Raw genomic sequence first — 27,454 nt, 5'->3', positions numbered from 1 at the left:
TCAAAGATTAGGAAAACAGAAAGTGTTTTAAAAACCTGATCTCTGTATTTGTGTGAGTGTCTTTATTTTGTTAAAAATATGAAACACATATCCCTTAGGACCACAGTGTAACACCCGACTTCAGGTCCTCATATAAAAGCATAGGCCCCTTTTATGTATCTGATTCAACTGTTTCAACCGGCTAAACACGAAAAAACCCTGACAGAATCAGATTTAAACCGAGACTGACCTTTGGAATATTCGGCACGTGCGTATTAAGGGGGCCAGATGTGTTTTTACCGAAACTAAAATACTACAAGAGTTAGTTTGCATTATTTCTGCATAAAACAAGGTCGATTCACATGTATATTTGAGGGTTTTTTTTGGTGGACGAGTGACAAAGGAACATATTACTCTTAATATATTGTTATTTATTTGTCACAAAACTCCGAAACTGTGCATTTTCAGCTTTGCGTACATTTTTGCCAGAGTTCCGGTCAATGTGCGTTCGTTCATCGCGGAATATTTCAACAGGGATACGCGAAAGTGACCAGTGAGTTTACCAACGCCTTAAGACGCAGCCTATATATCTATTTCTTAATGGTTTGGGATATGTGTTGCTATAAAAATAGAAGTTGTGGACAGACATTTTATATTTTATGCCAAAAAAGTCATTTGGAATCCTTATAACATTATTATAAGTATTCACACTGACAATTTTCATGTTTTCATCTGTATTTTGATGTTAATTACATAATTTCCTGTCTAATCGGCTGGTCTATATTTGTCCTTTAGCCGGCGCCCTGTCGTCTACCATGCCCCTACTACCTCTAACAGCCACTGACCAGTTGAACCACACATTGTACGTATAAGACTATATTTTACAAGAATTTTGGACAAGCGGACAAATACACAGACAGACGGACGAATGACCAATGGTTATCAATTCTACTTACATCTGGGAATAATTAACAGATATGTTTATTATCATTTTATATCAATTTATTATAATACGTTATAACAAATTATGCCTGCTATGAGAACAACAAGCAGGAAATGCGTCATAGCAATCTGGGCGTAACTCTTCCTTTTCTTTTCTCTCAATAAGGAAATTTATTTTTAAGTAAGTTTTAGCTTAAAATTTTATACACAGTTTTAAGGGTTTCCGCAACAACAAACGTGTGCTCGATAATTACAATGATATCTTGAATGTACATTTTTTCATTAAATTGGATTGCTGAAATACCAGTATGATACCTTAATTGTATTTTTCGCTATACCTTTGTTTTTTCTATTGCTACATCTAAAATGTTCCTTTCCCTATAAGATTTGAATTTTATATTTAAATCTAAAATGTATATTTTCTCTATACCGTTATATTTATTTTATTATATCTTATATATTTTCTTTTTTTAAATTATAATATCTCAAACTGTAATATCTCTATAAAGAAAACGCATTACCCTATCTTTTAAAAATACATGTATAAATTAAACTTTTCAAAAAAAAAGTTCGAATTGATGACATGCTTGCAGCTTATCGTTTGAACCAGTAATAGGTGTTATTAAATGTGTAACTCTGACATTTTATTATGATACTCTATCCTAGCTTTATCACAAATAGGATAAATAATATCAAAACGCATTTGAAATACCGAGTTCAGGTGCAAGTATTCAAACGCGAAAGAACGAAAGACGAATAAGAATTAACAATTGTTTTCTTCATTTGAAGTACGGATATTTATATTTTTGACAATATTCGTGAATATTTAAACTCTTTCGATATTGATTGCAAGGTAACAGGGTCCTGACGAAATGGTTTCATCAACCAGTCCTTTCGTCGTCTGACTTCTTCAAACACCTGGAAAAAAGACAGTTATCTGTTAGTTGACGGTTATGTATATTGAGCACGAGGACAACAGTGTGATTGAGATGATATCTTGCAAACATATTCCTTAAGATGTATTGAGGATAATCTGACAGAAGCACAAACATTAATTAGACATAGAGAATTGTAAGTAAAATACATGGGTCTAACTCATCAGCCGTTTACCTCTATCAGTATTTACAACATGATCGACAGAGATGGCTTACTATTAAGCTGTCGTTAATCGTAACAGTTTCAATTTTCGATTGTGATTGTTCGCTTTCTTGAGAGTAACATTCCATCATCCCCACATAAGCATGTCGTAGTTTATTCGGTTTTCAAAACTTCATTTTTTTATGTCAGATACCGATGTCTGACTGACAAACGTTTAACATATGGTTGAGAGAGATGCAGCTTGATGAAGACTGAAAGTAGTTTTAATGGATGCCGTTATCATCCTTTAAGGAAATATTCTAATTCCTCGTGTGATATGAAGAACTTTGTGTTTGATAATGCTCGTGCTTTGTTATTTCGATGACACCATCCAAATTCTTGATTTAGGACGTGACAATATTTGGATTTACCTAGATTTACCTTGTGGGTAGCAGAAGCTTACCTCTGCAGAACAAGTGGTTGATTTTCCCCCCTTTTCAATGAATCCCCATCAGAAGATTTTTCTAATTTAGAATTCAATTTATGGATTTGTTCACGTTTTCTCTTGTTGCTTTTTGGACACACACATTTTGTTTGAAAGATCAAACGAGAGTAATGACGTCTGATACATAGATAGGCGAACCTAAAAACAACAAGAGAAAAACCAATGTGTCAACAAAATCCTAATTCGAATTCAAAATCTATGAAACCATGGCAAAATGTGAACAAAGAAAAGATTTACATGGAAACCTTTAAGAATATTCAAGGAGAATAAGACCAGGTGTTCCAGAAGGGCAAGAGTCTTCAAATCCATGTATGGCACGTCCCCACATCGAGAACTCGGGTAGTGACAAAAGGGTTCGCAAATTAGCATAATCAAAAATATCCAACTTCATATCACACAAAGAAAAAACATATCTTTCTAAAAGTCCATTGTCTTCATCAACCTGCAACTTTTGAAACCTTTTGTTGTAAGTTTGTCCATCAGCAGTCGGCACCTATCACGACACTCATGATATTCGCAGTAAGCTCTTAGATACCAGATTCAATTGCAAAATGTTAACAATGCAAGGAGGGTATGCAGGGACGGAAAGTTGAAATCGTCCCTTTATCGTACAGTTTCGTATTATGCCGTCCCTGTTTGCCATGTTGCAAGTAATGATCGAGGAAGAAGGTGAAGAAGAAGTGGCTGTAGTATCTAATTAAAAATACAAGAAATGCAATATTTTTCAGTTGCAACTAAAATTTTCTGACTGACACGGTCTGAATTTGATATAAGTTAATGTATTTTTAACTTGTTCTAACCAGATTGACTAAATTGACACTAAGCTTATATATTCTTCAACCCGCGTGATCTGAATTGATATTAAGGTAATATGCAGGTGTCAGAAATCAGTGCGGTAGTATTGCTAAGCATTAATATTACGTTATGAAATGGGCTCAAATGTAAATGTTACCATCTTCCTAAACGAGGAAATCATAATTCAACTCTAAAATGAGGCACCGTGGTATTATATTTACCAAAACTAACCAACACAAAATCATTTAATTATAATATGACTTTCTTTTTCGTCGCATGAAAAGACAAATATTTCTTCAAAAAAACCCAACCACCTCCTACTTTGGTTTTAATACCATATAACACTTAAATACAAAGGAAATATTTTCGTCGAAATTTACCACTTGGGTTTGTTTTAAATACTTTCAAACTATACTTAACAGCAATACCGCAATTTCAAATTACTTTAAAACAGTTCTGTTGTAAAAGAAAAAAAAAAAAAAAGTTTGTCCTTTATATTATGGCATATCTCTTATAATTGTCTCCCGTATTTGGAAATCCTAACAAAAGATAAAACATTGTACACTGTAGCAATTTCGAACCAAAACACTAGACAAGAGGTGTAAGAAACCCGCCATGCTGATCACTTGACCAAAGACCATTTGTGTCCTTGTTAAGACCAGACGTGCTTGCGATGTTCCTGTACGTAATTGAAAGTGACTCAGCACAGTGGACAACTACTGTACATAACGGGTCATTCATAATTTCACGATTAAAATACATGACGTAGGACGATAGGGTCGCATGAACGTTACGTTATATTTGTATCGTAAATCAAGTTACAAAAGGTAATTATACTGATTCCACTAGAGACTGTGATATATAACTGTTCATTAATGCTAATGGGACATGATATACGGTGTGGACACCGAATCGTGATAAATAGATGTATTCTCCTTACTGGTATTGGCTCAAGTTGTAAATCTGACACATGGTTCAGGCCATAATAATAACTAGAATGCACGTTATTTAGTTTAAATTGACATGTCATGGGAATATTAAAAACAGCATGTTCATTTTCAGAACAGACTCTTTCACATTTATATTGAAATCATATATGTGATTTAAAAAAAAATAATAAAAAAATGCAAGAATACCTGTCACCGACGTGAATTGTCCCGACTTCCGCCGAGAAGAATACGCCGAGGGACATAGTCCACCACAATGTCCTGGCGCTGATTCGTCTGAGTGTTGTCGAAGTATGACCGTAACATACGACTTAAAATATTCATCAGATCCTTCCGTACCGGTAAAGACTCGGGCATGGCTGCATCACTCGTCATCTGATTACAAGAACAAATTTATAAAATAATTGTAAAAATCTTAACGTAATATATCAGATTCATATAACACTGAAACTGACTGGAGAAAGGACTGCAATTATTTCAATTGAAGGCATTGCGCCTGCAACATATAAATGATCAATCATATCACGGACTTGTAAAACACAGGGGATGGGGAGAAAATGTCGCAAGCACATTCTTTCTAGATTTAGAGGTAATGGAAGAATGCAAATTTGAGAATAAGACAAGAAGCACATATAACCACCTAACATTACTACTAAATGGTTTTTGACCAAACGTTCTTGACCTTTGTATCGTAAACAAGTGATTTCGTTTTTCTGAATATTTGGTACATGTATTTTGTCCTTCACACACAGCCAAAATGACTTTGCATTAGACAACCATTCATATGATATCTCAATTATAGAAATCTGATGACTGTTCATGATAATTCTAATAACAGGAAAAAGAATGGAAGCAATTGCATGATACATGAACCCATTTTGGAACTATAGTTTTTTATGAGCAAATCTAAAATTAAGTAAGAATATTAGGAAAACAATATACCATAGCATCACCACACAGCAACAAAATTGGTACTAAAAGTCGAAATCAGAACAGCAACGGACACGACACCGAAAGACAACATCTCGACAAGTTTAAACAAAAAGATCTAAACGAGGAAGTCCATGGATGAAATAATCAACTTGTGTGTTTGTAATCAGCTAAGAACTTCTATGGATTCAATGATATAAGCTTACCGTATACAGAGGGAGGGGAGTTCTTCTTCAGTTGACGTTTTGTAACACTAGTTTACGTGTGATCATTATGCATATACATTCATTAATAATTGAATGCACAATCGTATAAAGTATTCCTTTCTTCACTTTGGTTCGAAATGTTGTTTTATTCACTTTAGTATGTATGATTTGAAATCAGCTTTTCATTTTCAGTTATTCCAAAGTTAACGTAGCTGTATCGATGTGAGGTATTATATGAAGAACTGTCCTTTGTGAACTTCCTTAGAAATTCCTTGCGATACATTTCAAGTTGATTGGGACATACACAAGAGGGGTACTTACTTTAGGTGCATCTCGTTTTCGAAACTGTAAACAAATATATATATATACATTAGAATTACAAGTCTCAAGGAGAAAATGAAATTTTGTCTAAATGTCGTAACTTTTCAGGACGATTATATCATATTCCTAGAATATTGTAAGAAAAACAGCAGTACTCTCCTTATGAACATGTACATGGAAATCCCACCCTTTGGGGTAACCATTGGCAGAGCCACATTTACCCTTGCAAAGGAATTTTCCTTTAGTTATACTGAAGAAGCCTATTATCTCATACAGGTTGGTGTGACATAGATATGTCTCATGTTAGGCAGATGTCACATAATGAATATCCAACTTGTGTATGATATAAATGAAAGCAATCAAGCTTACAAGTCGTGTTATTGTCTGCCTCCTTGCCCGATGTTTGTTACCATAACGACGACAACGTCCGTAAAATATAGGTGTGTCCTTCACCCTACGTGATCACTGCACTGTGATACAAAGGACAGCTCAAAGACAAAGATCTACGAACCAGTCACGTTACGTATAATATAAATCTAGCATGGAATATTACGAGTTAGTGTTACATTGCAGATGACGAACTCATGCCTTCCTCTCAATTGACATGCATGCACTTACGTTTTTGCCTAGCAGCAGTCACTAGAATCGGTATGCAGACTTAAACATGTACATCATTATTTGGAATAAAGGTTAATTTTATTACAAGTATGGAGAAGACTGGGAAATTCCACCTTTAGGGTTTTGAATTGAGTGCAACACCAAACGTCACATATATCACTCAAGTCGATAACCACTCGAGTGATAACTCCTTGTCTTTTTCACATTCACCACCTATTCTTAAGAATCTCTTAATACTACGGGACTTCACTTTTTTCTACATGGGACTCCTATACGCCTATACGCCTATACGCCTATACGCCTATAATCCAGGTATGACAGAAATATGTTTCTCCTCACTGGGCGTGGTTGTAATTGTCAGATCACATGAACAGAACTAATTCGAATTGTAAAATAAGCATACTTCACTACTATTCCCTTGATGTCTAATTATAGAATACTTCAATTTTCATTAACATACTAAATTTCTATTATCCATAGTAAATTAGTGACCAAAACAATAAAACTTACCCCTGCTGGACAATTCTGAAAACAGATAAACAATGAAGGTGAATTAAGTGGAAAAGAAAGTACATATTTCGATGGTGGCCTTGTCCCAAGCGACATTCGGAAGCTTTTAGCAGCTATTAACCAATTGTATACATACCGAACGCGTTTTCCCTTGATTCTAGAATTAAACTAATGCCATTCATCGATGATTTTAAAACCGCTAGGGAATAGCTCGAACGACAATTTTAAAGTAAATCCTTTTACAGTAATCGAATTTATGAATCTCTAATATATTTCAGAAAATTCTGTTTCAAGAAACCACATCGCTTTGCCGGTCTACTGGTCCTATCCCATCGCTCAGAATATGAAATTTCAAAGACACAAGTAGTTACACTGTTGATTCCTAAGAATTATATAATGATACCTATTATTTTTTTTCATCGGAACTCTTAAACTGGATGAATATTCCTGTTACTTTATTCAGTAGAATTGTCCAATAATCAATATTTTTATTTTTAAGAACTATAAATCATGCACTAACAAGGTGATTCGAGATTGGACTTGTAATGAATAAACAAATGTAATTTCATGTGGTATTACAGTGTATGATGGTAAAAAAAACTTAATGATATCGCCAACATACAAGAACACAGTTCTATGCACAATGAGATAACAATATAAACTTAAAAATGCCAAAACAAGAGGAGAGATATCATGAACTCGATTATCTGCAGATGCCCCGATAAGTCGTTTTAATCGAACATGAAGTGGTATATAACAGGACCACAACTAAGTAAGGCGTTCGATCCTCACTGTTACAGAAAAGTTGTACAACTGCAGCAGATATAACGTGAAATATTTCAATCAATCTGGTCTAGTGGAGAGGCATCTTAAATAATGCAGTAAATAGGATTCATAAAAATAGCAGAATCGTAATTGCTATAACGAACTTTTGAGTTCCCAGAATTTGTGTAGTCTACCATGTCATCTATTGCATTGCAAGAACACATACACATGACATTAGACAGAAAATAATGACAACAGCATTTTCAGCTTGATCAGTAAATACATATCAACGAGAGTAGACCTCCATCTATACAAATCTGAAGTACACTAGCTCAGTAGATAGTTATAAAAAGGATACCTAAAGCTTTAAAACATGAAATACACCGGCTCAAGGAACATTGATCAACCAGTGGACTTGATATGGTACATGGAATATGCGAGTCTAATCCTACCTCATATAAGATATCGTAAGTCATTTAGTTATTATATAATTTAAAATATTTATATTTAACAATTAATTACGTCATATTTAGTTGCGAAATTACACTAAGGGGCCTCATAAAATAAAGTTTTAAAAGTTATCTTCTTATCATCTAAGGTTAGTTAATGAATTCATTATTGTAAAACATATCAAGGATGTATTGTGTACGAAATAATGTCAGGATAGAAGATCTGAAACGAGATAAGGCAAAAAAGACCACATATCCAAACGGTACAAACATTTAACACTATTTCTAGTCACATATGATATATAATAATAAAAATAATAATGTTTATTTCAGGAAACACAGGATATACACACAAGCAATACACTTGATAGAGATACGAAACAGATGTTGTAGTCTCTGTACTTACTTTTGGGTGTAGCTGTAACAGACAAACATATTATTTTAGTTAATGTTATCCTATCCATCAAATTATACAACTGACAAAATCTTCCCTATCACTTAACAGAGATAATGACAATGTTATGCTTTACCCGAAATGTATTAAAGTCATTGACATAACTATAAAAAAAACCACATACCATAGTGTTTAGGAACAACAATATATATGTAACATATATGTAACACACTTTCACGAAACAATGTTTAAATTCTAGATTTTTGTGTTTGTGTTTTTCATTATCTTTTACACCTTGCAAACACTATGGTACATGGCACCGGGGGAGTATTAAATGCAAACTAGGAAGGACAGCAATGGAGAAATAGAAAACGAACATAACACAGCAGTAACAAATAAGGATAAAATCTTAACTCGGACCCGACAATCTAAGATAATAGGGACCGGAGCCAAACCATTGTAAAACCCTACTAAATACAGGAGGCTAACATATGATCCGTTTTATACATTCAATATCATGCTCCAGTAAAATGATGATCAACAGTATGTCACCAACTATCGGAGATAGATATCAACTCGTCACATATGGTAATGTAGATAAAGAAATACCTGAAACTGTTATATGTATACATGTATATCAATATGAATATCTTTAACGTCAAAATTGTTGACAAGAAGTTGTTGTGATGTAAAAGAGGTCGTGGTAATGTTTATGACCATCCGAATGCTATGGAGTATACTTTACCAATGACAGAGTAATGAATGGTTCGTAATGCTGGTTAAAATCGTAATATTTACGTCCCTTGACACACGCGTAAGATCAGATAGATATATTTCAAAATTATGGTTTTGATTAAGCCTTGAGTAATGATGTGAAACAAACGTTGGCATGCAGCGATAGTCAGACTTACCTGACACATCTGTTTCCAAAAATAACAGCATTAAAAAAAGAACAAGATAATATTTTAGATCATGCATTTAAAGTATCTGGGAAGAAAAGTGAGTAGCATACCATTTTAAAGCTAAACATTCAATTTGATTTTCACAAAAGACGTTTTCTATTTAAAAAATTTAATATCATATACTAAGAAAGACCGATCATTCATAAATATATGAAACATGAATATAAAGGTAAGTCCGGATGACCAAAAGTTTGGATTTACGCTAATCTACTTCAATATACACCGGCCAGGGCCAACTTACCATCTGCACAAATCCGCAAAGGGGAAGGTGAAAAATAAAAAATAGTTGTTAAAACATTTACAATTAAATGCAATTTTTATCAATTAAATACAACTTTTATCAAGTAAATATTTTTATTCAGTATTATTCAATTTGTAATATTCTTAATTGATTCTTAAATACATGTCAATTTTAATTACCTTCTAAATAATATCCTCTGATGACCGAGGAATATACTTAACAGGCACAAATGGTGAAAATTGTTATCATCTTACTTTATCACCCGAGTTCATTCAGACTTCAAGCAGTATGGAATCATAGAGAATATTGACGTTTCTCGCCAAGCTCGTGTCGAAGTGTGTACTGATATCTCCTTACCCTAGAATCAGTAGCGAGTAGAACGCCCTCAACGCACGAGCAGGGCTTGAACTTTCCAATTTTCATTAAAATCTAATTATGTTTTTATCAAAATTAATTCATTGCATCACACTACAGGCCGTCAACAGCTTACGCCTGACGAAACATGTAGGGCACCCCTGGTGTAGGCGTCTCTGGTCGTGACAGGAGGACTTAGCTTTCTCTCTCTCTTAATTATGTCATATTTACCCTACCAGTATATTGAATTTACTACCGTATATAAATATACATAAACTGTAGTATCAATCAGACAAGAAAGTATCGGGATGGCTATTCTCAACCCTATAAAATGTACAAAGGGATAATTAGATATCGACTCCAACTACACACATTTACAAAATGACCATGCCGTCTGCAACTGTACACGTTTACAAAGTTATCATGGTTCAGTAACCACAGACAATGGACCAGGTTTAGATGAATTTAGGGTGTATAGGCACATGGTAATCGAACTCAAGCATGGATGCAGGTAGCAAGACATAAAAAATGTTTATGGTAGGAAGCAAACTGAACCATATTAACATGAATAGGCAGAAATAAAGAAGACGTCGACACCTGTGTTAAACAACTTGTGTACATACACCACACCAAAGAGAGTGAAGGTTCGAACAAGGGGATTTATAACGTCAATTATTTCAACCGAAGGAATAGAATTTGGTGAATTGGTTCAGAACTGAGGCTTTGCCAAGGTTTTTAGTCCAAACTCTACACTCGAGGGTAGACTTTTCCTATGCCATATACTAACAAGATTATTTTTTCTTTTTTCTGCCACCTCTTACCCAGGAATGTCGTACATGTCGACAATAACACTTCCAAGGCAACAATAAATATGATAAACATATTTATATTATTAATACATTAACCAATGACACACTTGGAGAAGAGCAGGAAAATTAACGGGTAGGAAAGGCACACTTTTAAACTAAAACTGTTTCAAAAGCCTTTAGAAGTTGGTGTAATGTTATACGACGACCATGCTTTTCCGCAGACGAAAAATTATAATATTTGTGACCTCCTGTATCACATTGAAATAACGTCACGTTTCAGAACGATATAAAACTTAAAAATTTCGAACTAGTAACTTGATTTCATGCAAGTTTTGTCAGGGTTTAGAAAAAAATGCAGTTCCCGAATGAGACTACATCCATGTGTGACGGAGTAATCCCCAATGAGTATCCCGCATAGTGCACGTGTACCTTACATAGGCAGAGGTGGTAGAAAATGTCTGTCCAAAATTATAATCTAATAGACTTATACAGTCATTTGTCGTTATCATTAAGATAGATATTTTGAATACAATTTATGGAATGTTAACGTACAGATATACATTTGGTATTTGTGTGAAGAAGCAGGGGCGATTTAGTAGATACATGAAAAAACGCGGTAAAAGAATAATAATTGTCTAGCTTGGTACGAAAAGTGTTAAAAGAAATAATCACACAAAAAATGGATTAAACGAATATAAAAGAATCAAAGGAAATGCCGAAATAAAAGATAATTTGTTTTGGCTTTATTAAATATATTTTCGGGACGTATAATAAAAAGATACATACAATATCACTGAGGAGTGACATTTCAACCACAACATGCACGGTTTGATATCAGAAAGTCACATGATACATATGTACACCATACAACACGTCAAGATTGATACTTCTACCTTTCTAGGGAAAGTGAATATAAGTACATAAATAAACTTACCCGTAGACCCTGAAGTGGAAAAACATAAATTCAAATAAATGGGAAAAGAAACTCTAATAATTAAGTGCGCATGCGCAGAAGCAAATTGACATTTTCAACGTTAATATTTAAGCAGATAAAAAGAATTCGTTTCCCTACAAAATATTTTGCACTAAAATGAATTAATTTGCGCTATGTTAAAGTTAAATAGATTTAAATCATCGCATTTTTTCATCTAACGCTTTCGGTTACAGATGACTTATTCATTTTAATTACACCCGAGATAGTTTAAAAGATGGGCCAGTATCAACGACTGCTGACTTTAAATGCGTCATATAATTGTTTAAGATCACTCCAAATTGCCGGTAACGGATGTTATAGGTGATAGCACATCATACAGACCGCTACACAGGTCTGTTGCTGGTAGCTGCTGGTGTTATCTATTGTACATATCTGACAAAACAGATTTACGAGATGATTCGAATTGTTGACAAATTGATTTAGCTCGATTTAATCGGTTGATTAGTTTGTTGGTTATATCTGTCCTCACACGAAGTTATTGTGTCGGATTACCTGGGAAAGTGGGTACCGAGGGGGTACCAGCGGGGTACCAAGGGGATGCTATTTCGGATACAATAAAACACACGTTAAGTTTCGAAAAGGGAACTGTCCTTCGAGGTGATTAAATGGTGGTATCAATGTCCGTCGAAAGATAACAATTCTTAAAGCCTAATCACATTTTTGATAATTTGTAATATACCAGCATAATAAAATATTCTAACTCTCCTGAAAAGTCCCTCGCATTACACGTCACTTCCATACACGCATTGCCATAGTTACACTTGATATCCTAAACTGGTGCCGTGGCAATTTATGACAGTTTTAATCGAAAAATACATTAATCTTTTTGTTATACCGGACTATCGATAGATTAAACATGATTACGTCGGATCCTGAAGCGGTGTCGTCTGCGCCTTTCAACATTGCTTCTAGGGTTATTGACAGGCAGGCGAGGTTTCTGACTCGGATGAGAGGACATGGAACACGTTCTTTTCTCATCTTTTCGAGTCAATGTCTAACAAACATAGCCTAACGAGAGCTACTCTAGAGCAGGTTACCTAAGTATTATAATTATTTACTAATACACCACTTACCAGATTGTAACTCACAGTCATTTAATAAATGTAACGGTTATCATGACTTGATTTTAGGTTTATTTCGTGATAATAACAAGAGGCCCAATGGGCCTGAATCGCTCACCTGGTATTAATCGCACACTTGTAATCTTTAAAGTGGACTAAAATACAGCTGCAGGCAGAATATCAGTGTTTGATTCATATAAGAACCTATTAAAAGATTTAAACATATGACCTTGAATGTCGAACAAGGACATTATATAGAACTGCGTTTATAGTCTTCCAACCGAGCATGCTTCTGGGAAAATATCAGTACCCTAGGCCTCTTGGTTATTCAGAAGAAGTTGTTTAAAGGTTTTAAACATATTTGACCCTGTGACCTTGAATATAAGTCAAGGTCATATATTAGAACAAACTTTGTTAGCCCTTCATCACAGCATGTTACTGGCCAAATATCATCACCCTAGGCCTCTTGGGTATTCAGAAGAATTTGTATAAATATTTTAAACATATTTGACTCCTGTGACCTTGAATATAAGTCAAGGTCATTTATTTGAACAAACTTGGTAGCCCTTCATCCCAGCATGTTACCCGCCAAATATCATCACCATAGGCCTCTCGGTTATTCAGAAGAAGTTGTTTAAAGGTTTTTAATATATTTGACCCCTGTGACCTTGAAAATAGATGAAGGTCATTTATTTGAACAAACTTGGTAGCCCTTCATTCCAGCATGCTTCTGGCCAAATATCATCACCCTAGGCGTTTTGGTTACTGAGAAGAAGTTGTTTAAAGTAAAAAGTTGACGCCGGACGGACGGACGACAGACGGACGACAGACGCCGCACAATGCCATAAGCTCATTTGGCCCTTCGTGCCAGGTGAGCTAAAAAACGTTATAACAACAATTAGTGACCTCTCTACCGAACCTTATGGCCAACGTAACGACATGAATGTCTCGATCTTTTGTGGATGCTCTAGGCTTGATTACAGTACTGACGTAAAGTTGATCTTATTTCAAAACGAAAGTAGATCGTGATAAAAATAAATCATATAATTTACAAAATACAATTTCAACGTTTATTTGAATGTGTTTCATGATTAACAGAATATTATAGCGGATTAATGATTTAATTTACAAAATACATTTCCTACTTATAGTATATTATGTTCTTACAGAATGAAAATTAATATAATTATTGAAAATAATAATGGATGAAGTTATATGTTGTTAATAGTTTTATGGCAGTGTCACAAAATTGAATTGTTTAGAGTTAACATCACAAAAACACACAGGAGACTGAAAGACAAAAGTCCAAACGAGAGGAAATAGTAGATTAACATAACAGATTACAAACCCCGTTTTTAGATTCTATGCTGCACAGCAAATAAAACCACACCACCGACATAAGTTGCCGGTGTACAAATATTCATTATCTAAATACGCCAACACTTAGTTCTATAGCGCGTGCGACTGTTCTGCTTTGAAATGGAATCTAAAACATTTAATTAATAAATTAGATAGTTCGCAGTTTTATGCGAAGAAAAACAGAAAAGATAAGCCGAGTACAGAATGATAAATGTACTTACCATTATACTCTGCTGCAAAGTTAACAATTACCAATTAGTTAAGATTTGTGCAGCAGTATACCATACATACCTGACATTGAATAAGTATACAAGAGACGACAAGTTAAATCAATTACGTTAATTGACAGGGGTACTCCTTTATAATTCAAACACGTCTTAGTCATGATATTAGTACTGGCGAAGTGTCTAAAACATTTAACGCAATAACTAGTTTATTGTTGAACATTAAATCATATGAAAATACTGCATTAACGTTTTTCTTCAATTTTAATTAAAAATTCCTTACGTTAAGATAGCTATGTAATAAAACTAAACATCTGACTTTGCTCCCATCAGACATATCCAGACTATTAGTCACGCTATATAAAACTCCATTCAACAAATCATGCCGATCATATTTTTTCCCCCGATAACATTGTTTGCCCTTACTTTGGTTAAAGATTAAATGTTAATTGAATTTGCGAAAGCTGTATCATCAGCTGAACTTATGTTCGCATGTCTCCCCTCTAAACACTCCGCCATAAAGAACAGGCTAAAAAGAATGAAAAGCATTTGCAGTCTTTCCTGATAACGATGAAATTAAAGTCTAACTAAGGGAGGTCAATAAACGTCATCAGTGTGATGACAATTTTTATGTTTCCCAGTGCCATGAATTAAATAAAAGAACACACTTTTCCAAAGTATCTTCCATCTAATGAATTCTTATTTTCCCCATAATGTCGACAGTTATAATCTATGATTCCTCAGTGTCGGCAATGCAACCTTTGTTTTCGTAAGTGTAAGCAAGTGTAATCATTGTCATGTCAATCTTACTTCCCAAATGTCGTCAATGTATAGACAATCTAATTATTCCCCAAATGTCGTCAATGTATTGACAATCTAAGTATTCCCCAAATGTCGTCAGTGTATAGACAATCTAAGTATTCCCCAAATGTCGTCAATGCATTGACAATCTAAGTATTCCCCAAATGTCGTTAATGTATAGACAATCTAAGTATACCCAAAATGTCGTCAATGTATAGACAATCTAAGTATTCCCCAAATGTCGTCAATGCATTGACAATCTTAGTATTCCCCAAATGTCGTTAATGTATAGACAATCTAAGTATTCCCAAAATGTCGTCAGTGTATAGACAATCTAAGTATTCCCAAAATGTCGTCAATGTATTGACAATCTAAGTATTCCCAAAATGTCGTCAATGTATTGACAATCTAAGTATTCCCAAAATGTCGTCAATGCATTGACAATCTAAGTATTCCCCAAATGTCGTCAGTGTATAGACAATCTAAGTATTCACCAAATGTCGTCAATGTATAGACAATCTAAGTATTCCCCAAATGTCGTCAATGTATTGACAATCTAAGTATTACCCAAATGTCAATGTATTGACAATCTAAGTATTCCCCGAATGTCGTCAATGTAGTGACACTCCTACTTTTCCCAAATATAGTTAATGTATAGACGATCTTACTTTTCCCAAATGTCGTTAGTGTATTGACGATCTTACTTTCCTCAAATGTCGTAATCTGACTTTTCCCAAATGTCGTTAGTGTATTGACGATCTTACTTTCCTCAAATGTCGTAATCTGACTTTTCCCAAATGTCGTCAATCTAAGGAGAATCTTAATTTCCTCAATAGTCGTCAATGTTGTGTTAATCTTAATGCGTTTCACTGACAGTTGTGAATATGATGACGATTTTAATTTTTCTCTAACACCATCAATGAAATTACAATATTACTATCTGCTGCTGTTGTGAATGAAAAGGTAAAGCAATCTCTGTATTCTTTAATATCGTCAACGTAATGACAGCTTTACGATTTCCTGGGGGTCGTTCATATACTACAATCTTGCTATCCCCTCGTGTCGTCAAAGTAATGACAATTTTGCTTTCCTATAGTGTAGTCAATGTTATGTCAATCTTGCTTTCCTAAAGTGTAATCAATGGTATGACGCTTTTTTGTACAATTACTCATACTTACTCCTTTTTTTAGTATCTGTATAGGTGTTAGTACATCTTCTTCTTCTTCGTCTAACATATAATCTGGAAAGAAACAAAGAAAAACAGTAACTATCGGAGTAACGCTAAAACTGAACTCAAAAACTGTTTCATTTCCCTTATATATATATATATAATTTGCCAAGTAGTATCTTCATATAAGTAATACTATTTCGTTTTCTTGTGATTTAGTGTTTACGCTGACATCACATGAATCCTTTCGAAAACATGTTTTTATTGGCGTCAAGGTCATAATGACATGCCAAAACACGTTACATGAACTTATAATCTATATTTATCCTTTTTGTGAGCACACAAGGAGAAAATATCCCACAGTGGCAATACACAAGGGCAAAATATACCATAGCATACATACAACAGGACAAAATATCCCACAGTGACAATACACAAGGACAAATACATCTCATCGCCTTGACAGAACATTTACATAACATTGAACGAACTGAGTGTTTCATAATCACAAGCACATCAAAACAGACATCATATCGGTAGTCAACAAATCACGAGGCCATTAAGATATATCTTGAAATCAGAAAGGGCATTCGAGATAGACAACACATTTACAAGGGTTCTTAGACAGACAACTCATCAAAAGACATTGATATATACTTGTTGTAGTATATTAATGAACACATTTCTCTCTCCCATTTACTCCGTTAGAGAAACGGTATATTACACTTAGAAATAACTGCTCTCAAAATAGTTGTTCCTGGGCATGTCAGGTCGGAATTCAACAGTTTGTCTATAAAAACGTCCTAGTTTAACCGAAAATTCACATGCATTAGATATCAACAGCCATAGGACAATTTAACAAATCAGACTACATCCCCTTATAGTAATTACATAAAGGGGTATCCGTGTACCTCTCCAGCCAGTTCTCGTCGTCATGTCACTAGGCCAAAGGGGGCTTCAATTATACCTAACAACGTTATCTTCGATTTATTAAGCATTACAACATCGTTACGTTGTCTATCCGCTATCATATTTTCCGCCCAATACCTTCATGTATTGTCTTCTCTTGAAACTGTTGTGGGGACCTTCTTTCAGTTTAGAACATCGCCTGGTATAGGACCTGACGTGGGTTTAGAAGCACTAGCGAGTAATCCTACCAATTATAACCGGGACTATGCCCGGCATCCCTACGCGGCTGCCGTTGTCGGCTTTCACTTTGCGCTAAGTACGAGGCCTTACAGTATAGCATTAAATAACCGACGCTCCTTCATGGATAAGACGGATGACAGTTTCAAAAATATTAAGGTGACGATACATGGACTTAACATTCAAAGTATACATAGTCACAATTGGCTGTCTCCTATAAATTGTCTGATCGAATAAATCAGGAAGCGTGTATAGTTTACATAGCAATATTTACAATAAATTATTGTCAAGCAGAACAACACTTACACTTCATAATTATCAAGCAGAGCAAAATTTCAAAGAACTAACTGTCAAGCAGAACATTTAACTTGAGCTATTTATAGCGGATCATTTATTTTTGTTTTTACTAGATACATTACACTAACCGAAGTTGATCTAAAAATACCACAACAGGAACCTACAAGACACTTAATAAACGAACGATATCATTACCAGTTATATCATACTATCACATTGATATCAGTAGCATACTTGTAGAATTATTCTAGGGAAAAGGAGCGAATCAAAAGGTTAAAGTTCAGGAGAAAGGGGAAGGAGAAATGGAGGCATTTCCAGCATCATACGTGTCAGCGGTCATTATAGATCACCAACCCGTCTTAAGTCGTGGTTGGCTTAACTTACCAGTAATCATTGTTTATAATATATTTAATTGATCGCGACATCTGTGTTAAGAAGAAATGGAATGAACCTTCGAAACTTTTCACTTGTAATGGACCATATTGTATGCCTGGTGTTGTGTTTAAATATCTAATGTCATGATTTTACGTATATTTTGACATTTAAGATCAGGCTCCTCATGTGTGAAGTTTTTACTCTTGTCCATCACATAACGCAACAGGATTAGTGTAATAGCCTTTACCTTGTGGACGCTGACAACAGGTAATTGATCTTACACTTAGTGACACCTGTCACTCAAAGCTCAGGTACCTGAATTGTACGTACATGTATTTAACTGTGATATGATGTATTGAAAATCAGTTAGGTTCTAGACTTTGTGCGGAACAAATCGGGAATATTTTGGACAATCCAGTTAAACTTTTATTAACACTAACGTCATAATTTCGTCTATACAAAACGTGCGGAAAAACCGTATGTTGTATTTATGGTCTTGTAAACAGATTGTGTGTTCCTCCTATTTGCTACGTGAGAGTCACTTTGATGTTTATTCAGTTCCTGTTGTTGTCTTTTTGCTGTGATTTCAGTGAAGACATTTTTCTTGTTCTGTGACGTTGTGCTTTATATTTTATTTTACTTTACCTTTTCCGATTGTATAAATCATAATGCCATGCTGTCATTTCAGTTTCTCAATGAATAATTGACTTGTCCCGTTAAATATCATTCAAAAAAAAAGGCAGACGTTTTGACCTTGTATAACGAGCCAATCGAGAACTATTGGTATCCACATCATTTATAAAACTACATCTGACTATGGCATTTAGAAGTCAAATTTGATTCATTACAGCAGATCATTGTATCGGTATCGAAGATTTTACATGAAAGGCTTCAATCTAACTCATTCCATTAGTTAACGTGACCAATCCTTTGTTTATTATATACAATAGTATCGTTCCAGTATGTTATGTCCTTGTGATGACGATGTGGTAAATGTTGTCTTTGCAGGGCTAGCCATTCACATTCCGATCCATAAGGCTAGCCATTCACATTCAAATCCGGGATCATTAATGATCTGAACGTAAGGCTAACCATTCATATTCCAATATGGGATCATTAGTGATCTGAACGTAAGGCTTGCCATTCATATTGCAATCTGGAATCATTTATGATCTGAACGTAAGGCTTGCCATTCATATTCCAATCTGGAATCATTAGTGATCTGAACGTAAGGCTTGCCATTCACATTCCAATCTGGAATCATTAGTGATCTGAACGTAAGGCTAACCAATCCTTGATTGCATCATGAGCGACCCCAAAGCAAAGGTAACCATTCACATTCCTAGCTTATATTGTGAGGGACCCCAAAGCAACGCTAACCATTCACATTCCTAGCTGGTATTGTGAGCGACCCCAAAGCAACGCTAACCATTCACATTCCTAGCTTGTATTGTGAGCGACCCCAAAGAAACGGTAACCATTCACATTCCTAGCTTGTATTGTGAGCTACCCCAAAGAAACGGTAACCATTCACATTTCTAGCTTGTATTGTGAGATACCCCAAAGAAACGGTAACCATTCACATTCCTAGCTTGTATTGTGAGCGACCCCAAAGCAACGCTAACCATTCACATTCCTAGATTGTATTGTGAGCGACCCCAAAGAAACGGTAACCATTCACATTCATAGCTTGTATTGTGAGCGACCCCAAGGCAACGCTAACCATTCACATTTCTAGCTTCTGCCGCCTCGAAGCAACGTTTGTATCTGTAGCGGCTTCAAAGCAACGCTTACCATACTAGTTCCTAGCTTAAACATAAGCGGCTTAAAAGCAAGGTTAAACATTCACGTTCATGATATTTATCTTGAGCGGCTACAAAGTAAGTCTAACCATTAATATTCTTAGCTTGTATATAGATCGGCTGCAAGACTACATTAACATTCCTAGCTTATACACTGAACTTTCCAAAGCAAGGCTGACCATTCACATTCTTAGGTTGTACCTTGAGCTCCCCAAAAGCAATGCTAACCATTCACATTCCCACCATCGTGAAATTATATTCATGAGGCAATCGACACATTGTCATGAATCTTAAAAATCTGCTATTTATGTCAAATTGTTTACGCTTACTCTCACTGCCAAATGCAATACATAGACAATACGGGTTGTGAGATAAAACACTATTTGGTCATATCCTACTAAGGTGACGTCAACGGTCTGATTTCTTTGTTGTTTTAAAAAAGTAAAAACATGATGATTGGGTCATAAAATAACTCAAACAAATCAAATTAACTCTATTAAAACATATAAAAAAGGAATTAATCTTAAAGCAAATGAACTCTATTAAAACATATAAAAAAGGAATTAATCTTAAAGCAAATGAACTCTATTAAAACATATAAAAAAGTAATTAATCTTAAAGCAAATGAACTCTATTAAAACATATAAAAAAGTAATTAATCTTAAAGCAAATGAACTCTATTAAAACATATAAAAAAGTAATTAATCTTAAAGCAAATGAACTCTATTAAAACATATAAAAAAGTAATTAATCTTAAAGCAAATGAACTCTATTAAAACATATAAAAAAGTAATTAATCTTAAAGCAAATGAACTCTATTAAAACATATAAAAAAGTAATCAATCTTAAAGCAAATTACCTCTATTAAAACATATAAAAAGGTAATTAATCTTAAAGCAAATGAACTCTATTAAAACATATAAAAAAGTAATTAATCTTAAAGCAAATGAACTCTATCAAAACATATAAAAAAGTAATTAATCTTAAAGCAAAGCTGACAAAATAACATATAACCGTATGTAAATAAATTTAATTATTTCACAACCAATTACAGTGCTTGTCTCGTGGTCACATCATCAGTGCAATAACATTCCTTACTTTATAAGATGTCGTGAGACATTATCAACCAATTTACAAGAGTCTTACAGATCTGTTTGATAAATTTGTATATCAAGTTATGTCAATTCTGTTTTCAACTACTTACAACGACTCTTACGGATTTGCTCAATACATGATATTGAATGGCTTGTATAGGCATAGCCTGTTGCCCAATTCCCATTGAATCATTTCATTTAATAAAATATTTTGAAATGAAAAAATTATATTGAATGTTAAAATAGAATTGAATAGTATTATCTCAGGTTGTGCATCTTAAATATCAAAGACATTGATAGCATTGATGCCTCCTAAATAAATTTAACACCCATCAGGTGAAATAAAACGTTTACTTTATTTTGCCTTTTTTTTTGCATGGACAAATTCATTTTAAAATACTTTAAAAAGTGGATATTTGCGCGGTGTGAAATTGTTCGCTTTTTCCGTTGAGTTTACTATTGCGAAAATATTCACACGCGAATAGTCATTGATACAAAGCCAGTTGCCAACGCGAAAGTTTCAACACCGCGAATCAGTTTAAAGAGTCACAATGTTAATAGTTCAACTCGCAAAAAATACCACTTTTACAGAATGTGCTTCCTGACTTCGTATTTCTAGCGTTTAACCAAAATTAAAGACTAAATGAAACAGATTAAATTATCCGTAGAACGTTCTGAAGAGTAGTTTAATGAGAAGGTAATAGGGACAGCCCTTACCTATCGACCCCTTTGACTCTCGGTTTTATAATAATATACCTCATTTGATATAGCGCTCTATCTAGCTAACATAAGCCACTCTAAAGCGCTTTACAGTACATATATATACATTGAATACAATTATCATATACATTAATCAATACATTTTTTGTTGAATTCGCAGGAGCTGCCTTATCTGACACCTACAACTAGTCATATGCCACCTGGCTAATATCTCCCTATGTGTGTATGTCTGCGTGTGTGCTGGAGATGTAATGTGTTCTGTTTGTAGCGGGACCGTGCTTCCAACGGCTTCATTTATAGTGCCACCTCACTTGAATGCTAAAGCACAGATACCGCAACATCCACCACAGACCAGTTTATACTCCACCTGGGTTGTTGGAGTTGTGTGAGCAGGAGAAAAAACACTTTCTCTGAACCCAAGCCGCCTGCGTGAAAGGCCGGAGTGTTAACTGCCACTACTTACAGACCCTTCTGAGCAAGTGCTAGGGATAGCCCCACCTCTCTGGTTTTTATAGGTTTTAGGGGCAGTCCCTATATATATATCTAACTCCTGATCACTCTGACAGTCCAACCTAACGAGCCATTTTAAAACAATGATTGCTATTAAAAAGAGCCAGTTATTAGATATATACGTGTATAGATAGTCTTTCTATATAAAATATAGCGGAAGTTACGATATTCGACACAATCATTATTAAAACATGATTCAATACGTGAATAATCAATCATAATAATGGTAAACATGGAATTAATCACTGAGACCAAATACGCAGTAGGGAAATTGATTTGAAGAAAAGGTGAGGTGAGTGTCTAGATGCTGTATGAATAATTAGATATCTAAAGAGTTATTATATATATATATATATACACCGATCCGAAACACGTAGGTCTTGATACTTACGTAAGTGCTAAAATAAGAAGTTAGTGCCGTCTTAAAATAGTATTGACAATATGAGTTTGCAAATATAATTACCCTACGGCTAGAAGTTGTCTGTAAATACAGGTGATAACATGATTTATGAAACTTGGTACAGAAGAAGTTTTGTTTACAGCTGCTCCGTACGTAAATTTCTCCCATAACTCTGATGGCGTCTGACAGCTTAGTTCAGTTTAGAATTATCTGTACATTTACAAGTAAGTACACAAAATTTAGATTGGCTAGACTTAATGCCAATGTATATTGTATACTTTAGAAAACGTTTAGCATTTTCCATTCACAAATTACTTGATAAAGTCGCGTTTCACTCTGTATTTTTTAAATGTAAATATTTGTTAGTTTTAGGTCAGGGATGTTTGTTCTGGGACCTAGCTGTAATTTCAAAAATTAATTTTTCAAATCGTTTTTTTCCCTTTCTTTCAAGCCTTTATTTAACTCTGTGTACCCCAAGATCACACATATGCCACAGATCACTAGATAGGTGCAGAACGTAGAGTTGTCTGGCTTTCGTAGTTTCGTTTTCGTAGTTTCATTTTACAAAATCAGCTCACCAGACAGACAATTATCTATATAAGCTCACAGATATTTCACGGATTTGATTGATTCTATGACATGGTCACTTGCTTCTTTTCCATTTAAAAAAAAAAAAAAAAAAAAAAAAAAAAAAAAAAAAAAAANCCTACTTCCTCTTATATTTAAATGTAACGAATGCTCGCTATAAACACGTACAGAGTCTAAGCAGGATCACGAACGTCAGGGTCTCTGCGTGCGAAGGGAATGATGATGTTGCAGCATATACTAATTGAAATGATAACTCACATAAATTAACGGTGCTGACTACCATGAACATAACATAATAAAAAGTGATTTACTCTTTTTGAGAGTTTTGACTCTCTGGATCCAATTGCTCTCAACCAGTTATCAAGAAGGTATCTACTAATGTTCACTATGACGTAATCAATCAATTATCAGGAACCCATTTTAGCTATGACGTAATCAACCAACTATCAGGAAGGTATCCAATAATGATCGATATGACGTAATCAACCAATTATCAGGAAGGTATCCACTAAAGATCGCTATGACGTAATCAACCAATTATCAGGAAGGTATCCACTAATGTTCGCTATGACGTAATCAACCAATTATCAGGAAGGTATCCACTATTGATCGCTATGACGTAATCAACCAATTATCAGGAAGGTATCCACTATTGATCGCTATGACGTAATCAACCAATTATCAGGAAGGTATCCACTAAAGATCGCTATGACGTAATCAACCAGTTATCAGGAAGGTATCATCTTATGTTCGCTATGACGTAATCAGCCAATTATCAGGAAGGTATTCATTAACGTTTGCTATGACGTAATCAACCAATTATCAGGAAGGTATCCACTTATGTTAGCTTATCTTTAGAACATTAAGAACGACTAAATAGTTGCACTTTTCTTTCCTTTTTATTGTGAAATATACGTAGATTAATATGACTAAATAGTTACTGTTACATGTAGAAACATATTTACACTAGTATGTACTTGATTTACTCGACTAAAATTACTCTTTCCATTAGAACCAGTAAGTTCGGCAATCACTGCCCATGACCGGACCATACGAAAATCACAGTAGTGTTATATATAAACAAGCCATTCGGATTAATATGCCTCGCCTATGCCCCGCTTTGACCATCAATGCACATATCAGAGAAACTAACTTAAACGCAAAAACTTAATGTTGATGGAGATGCTGACAAAGTCAAAGGACCATGAAAGGTAGGCCGCATCCATCATTTGAAACATGGATTAAGATGTGCTACCTCAGATGCATCTATGGTCCAAGTTTGGTTGGTCTAGCACTTATACTTTCAGAGTAACTAACTTAAACGCAAAAAGATAATGTTGACGCCGTCGCTGGAAAAGAAAAACACCCACTTCGTGGCAGCGTGACAAAAAATGTCTCTGTGAAACGTCTTTAGTATAGGTTTGAAGATAGAGAGGTAATTGAAAGCAAATGTATTCTCCTATTAACGATGATTAAATAATCAGAAAAACTGAACAGCAAAAACCCTATTGTCTACTGCAAATCGCACACAATCAATACAAAACGAATTTCGATACACAATGTTATCACAACCACCTCTTGTTACTTTACGCCAGTATAAAACATTTTTTCATACGAGAGGTTATCACAACCAACTGTTGTTACTTCACGTCAATATAAAACGAATATAATACAGTACTAATAACAACCAACTGTTGTTACTTTACGTCAGTATAACACGAGTATAATACAGTACTAATTACAACCAACTGTTGTAACTTTACGTCAATATAAAACGAGTTTAATACAGTACTAATAACAACCAACTGTTGTTACTTTACGTCAATATAAAACGAGTTTAATATAGTACTAATAACAACCAATTGTTGTTACTTTACGTCAGTATAAAACGAGTTTAATACAGTACTAATAACAACTAACTGTTGTTACTTTACGTCAGTATAAAACGAATTTAATACAGTACTAATAACAACCAACTGTTGTTACTTTACGTCAATATAAAAAGAGTTTAATACAGTACTAATAACAACCAACTGTTGTTACTATACGTCAATATAAAACGAATTTAATACAGTACTAATAACAACTAACTGTTGTTACTTTAATTCAGTATAAAACCAGTTAAATACAGTATTAATGACATTCAACTGTCAATAAAAAACGACTTTTTAACAAAACCGTGTTTCTTCAAGTCATATTTGTAAAATAACGAAATTCCTTTAGGGAATGAAGAGACGTTGAAAAGGGGCCCTATTTAACAGAAAAAGAAGAGGTAGCACATACAACCTCATGTGAAAATCAATTCCTACGTTACAGCATAAAAATTCATAATACAGTATACAGATGTAGTTGATAAGATATGATATTTGAAAGATTTCACATTAATACAGCTGTGTTTAGGTAAAAGTGTATTCGTACAAGTTATATTACAGATGTCAAACTTGTGTCGTGTTCCATATACAATTCAAAGCAAGGACTGTTGTCCTTTTTATTTACGCAGAAACAGCCCAAACATTTATTCGGCGAAGGTCATAAAACTAACAACAGGAAGACTTACATCAATGAAAAGCGATAAAGATACACAGGTTTGCTTTTAAATATAACTGTTAATAGAAATGTCTTACCGTTTGTTCCTTGGCATGTGATGAAGGCAGGTAGGGCGACGAGGAAACCCAGCACCAAAAGATAGGCCTGTGTGTACGTCATGGTATAGTTAGTTTAACGGAGACTGTCGACACCTGGACCTTAGGGCACGTTTATCCAAATTCAGGAGTTATTACCAACTTCACGGAAATTTCCTTTTATCACAAAACTTGTTACACTTGGTTGGTAGCAGCAGCACCAGTGGGCGTTACAGACAGACTCTTCGCACGGTTCCTTAGACAACAACACCGATATTAAAATAAAAGATGAATGTGTCGTGTTTATATTTTGCAAATTAAGTTATTTTGATAACGTTGTTTCCTTTTCAAACAGTAAATAATTGATTAATTTTGTCAGTTTCCATTGCGAAAATAATACAAAACTCCGAAAATATCGTCACATCAAAAGCAAACATCAACAAGACAAATGCCCGTCCCGCAAATGCCAACTATTATAGTGTTCCGTTTCCTGGCGAGATGTCGTAGACCGATAGGGACAAAATCTGGTTGGACAACTTCTTTAACCGCGCGCGCGGTAACGCCCTCTGTCGTTAGACGTTGTTACTAAACGGAAAAAGAAATGATGTGAAATCTATCACAGCTTGCATTCAATACCGATCAATCGCGTGACGTTTCCAAACTGGTTTAGAACGCCTCCCGGATCAATATTACGCTACTATCCGCTGCCACTCGCCATCACGTGACTGGTGGGGACAACACCAAATACAAAGCTCTAACAAAGGACGGGTATTTTGTTTTTTGTATTACCTATTTATCAATTGCTTGTACCAGGAGGAAATGTGTAGATATGGATCTTGGAATACTCTGATTGAATAATTTACCTTTCTTTATAACAAATTGAATATATAACAGTATAGACGGGATTTAATTAAAAATACTGTATCAAAGTACCAGTCTGTACAACATTAAGGAACATGTACAATATATCCTTTTTTTATTTTTATTTTTTTTCAAAATGGGTACATACTTTTTGTGTAAAGCAAATACTTTTCAATGTCAGAGGGGATACAGGAATTTATTTTGGGTGTTGCCCTAACTAAAGTGAAACCTGACCTAGCCACAATTTTTCGCGTTTAGGAGTTGACATGAAGGTTTATCCTATTTTCTGTCGTATTATATAGATCGAAATAACCTTTCCTTTCTTTTCCTTTCAAAAGTCTGTGCCACATCAAAAATGTTTGAATGGAGATACTTATTTTGGACTGACTGCAGAAGGATTTATATAATATATACGGTATATTCCACTTCGAATGAAAATGAATTCAGAACATACATGTACAGTAGACACTCTGGTCTATATAGACTGCTGTATCAATCCAGGGCTCCAAGTAAACGGTGTGCTCTAGATTAAAGTGTAGGGTGATCCTTATTCCGTCTTTGCGTATTGCAGAGTTATCTTCTCTTGGGAGCAGGTATTGATTGTTACGTCACTTATTTGTGAGAGTAAC

General features: G+C 34.6%; 1 protein-coding gene across 1 annotated transcript; it reads right to left on the bottom strand.

Annotated features, from left to right (window-relative positions):
• Positions 1 to 856: 856 nt before the first annotated feature.
• On the bottom strand, positions 857 to 26,462 carry LOC110459988. The gene is made up of 10 exons (XM_021512658.1): positions 25,968 to 26,462; positions 16,422 to 16,483; positions 11,739 to 11,747; positions 9,642 to 9,644; positions 9,350 to 9,358; positions 8,451 to 8,462; positions 6,831 to 6,845; positions 5,703 to 5,726; positions 4,435 to 4,620; positions 857 to 1,839 (listed from the first exon to the last, which is right to left on the bottom strand). The coding sequence occupies exons 1-9, from the start codon at positions 26,047 to 26,049 to the stop codon at positions 4,438 to 4,440; spliced, it is 399 nt and encodes a 132-aa protein (XP_021368333.1). The 5' UTR covers positions 26,050 to 26,462; the 3' UTR covers positions 857 to 1,839; positions 4,435 to 4,437.
• Positions 26,463 to 27,454: the final 992 nt, after the last annotated feature.

The sequence above is a fragment of the Mizuhopecten yessoensis genome, unplaced genomic scaffold (genome assembly GCF_002113885.1).
Source record: "Mizuhopecten yessoensis strain PY_sf001 unplaced genomic scaffold, ASM211388v2 scaffold10275, whole genome shotgun sequence".
In the NCBI taxonomy this organism is placed as follows: Eukaryota; Metazoa; Mollusca; class Bivalvia; order Pectinida; family Pectinidae; genus Mizuhopecten; species Mizuhopecten yessoensis.
Note: the sequence above shows the minus strand (reverse complement) of the source record. Positions and strands in the feature narration are given on the sequence as shown.

Coding starts and splice junctions, on each gene's coding strand:
- LOC110459988 (XM_021512658.1), bottom strand. CDS start 26,049: ATGACGTACACACAGGCCTATCTTTTGGTGCTGGGTTTCCTCGTCGCC. Junction 16,484..25,967: donor CACATGCCAAGGAACAAACG/GTAAGACATTTC, acceptor GTTTCTTTCCAG/ATTATATGTTAGACGAAGAA. Junction 4,621..5,702: donor GAAAACGAGATGCACCTAAA/GTAAGTACCCCT, acceptor TCTTGTAATCAG/ATGACGAGTGATGCAGCCAT.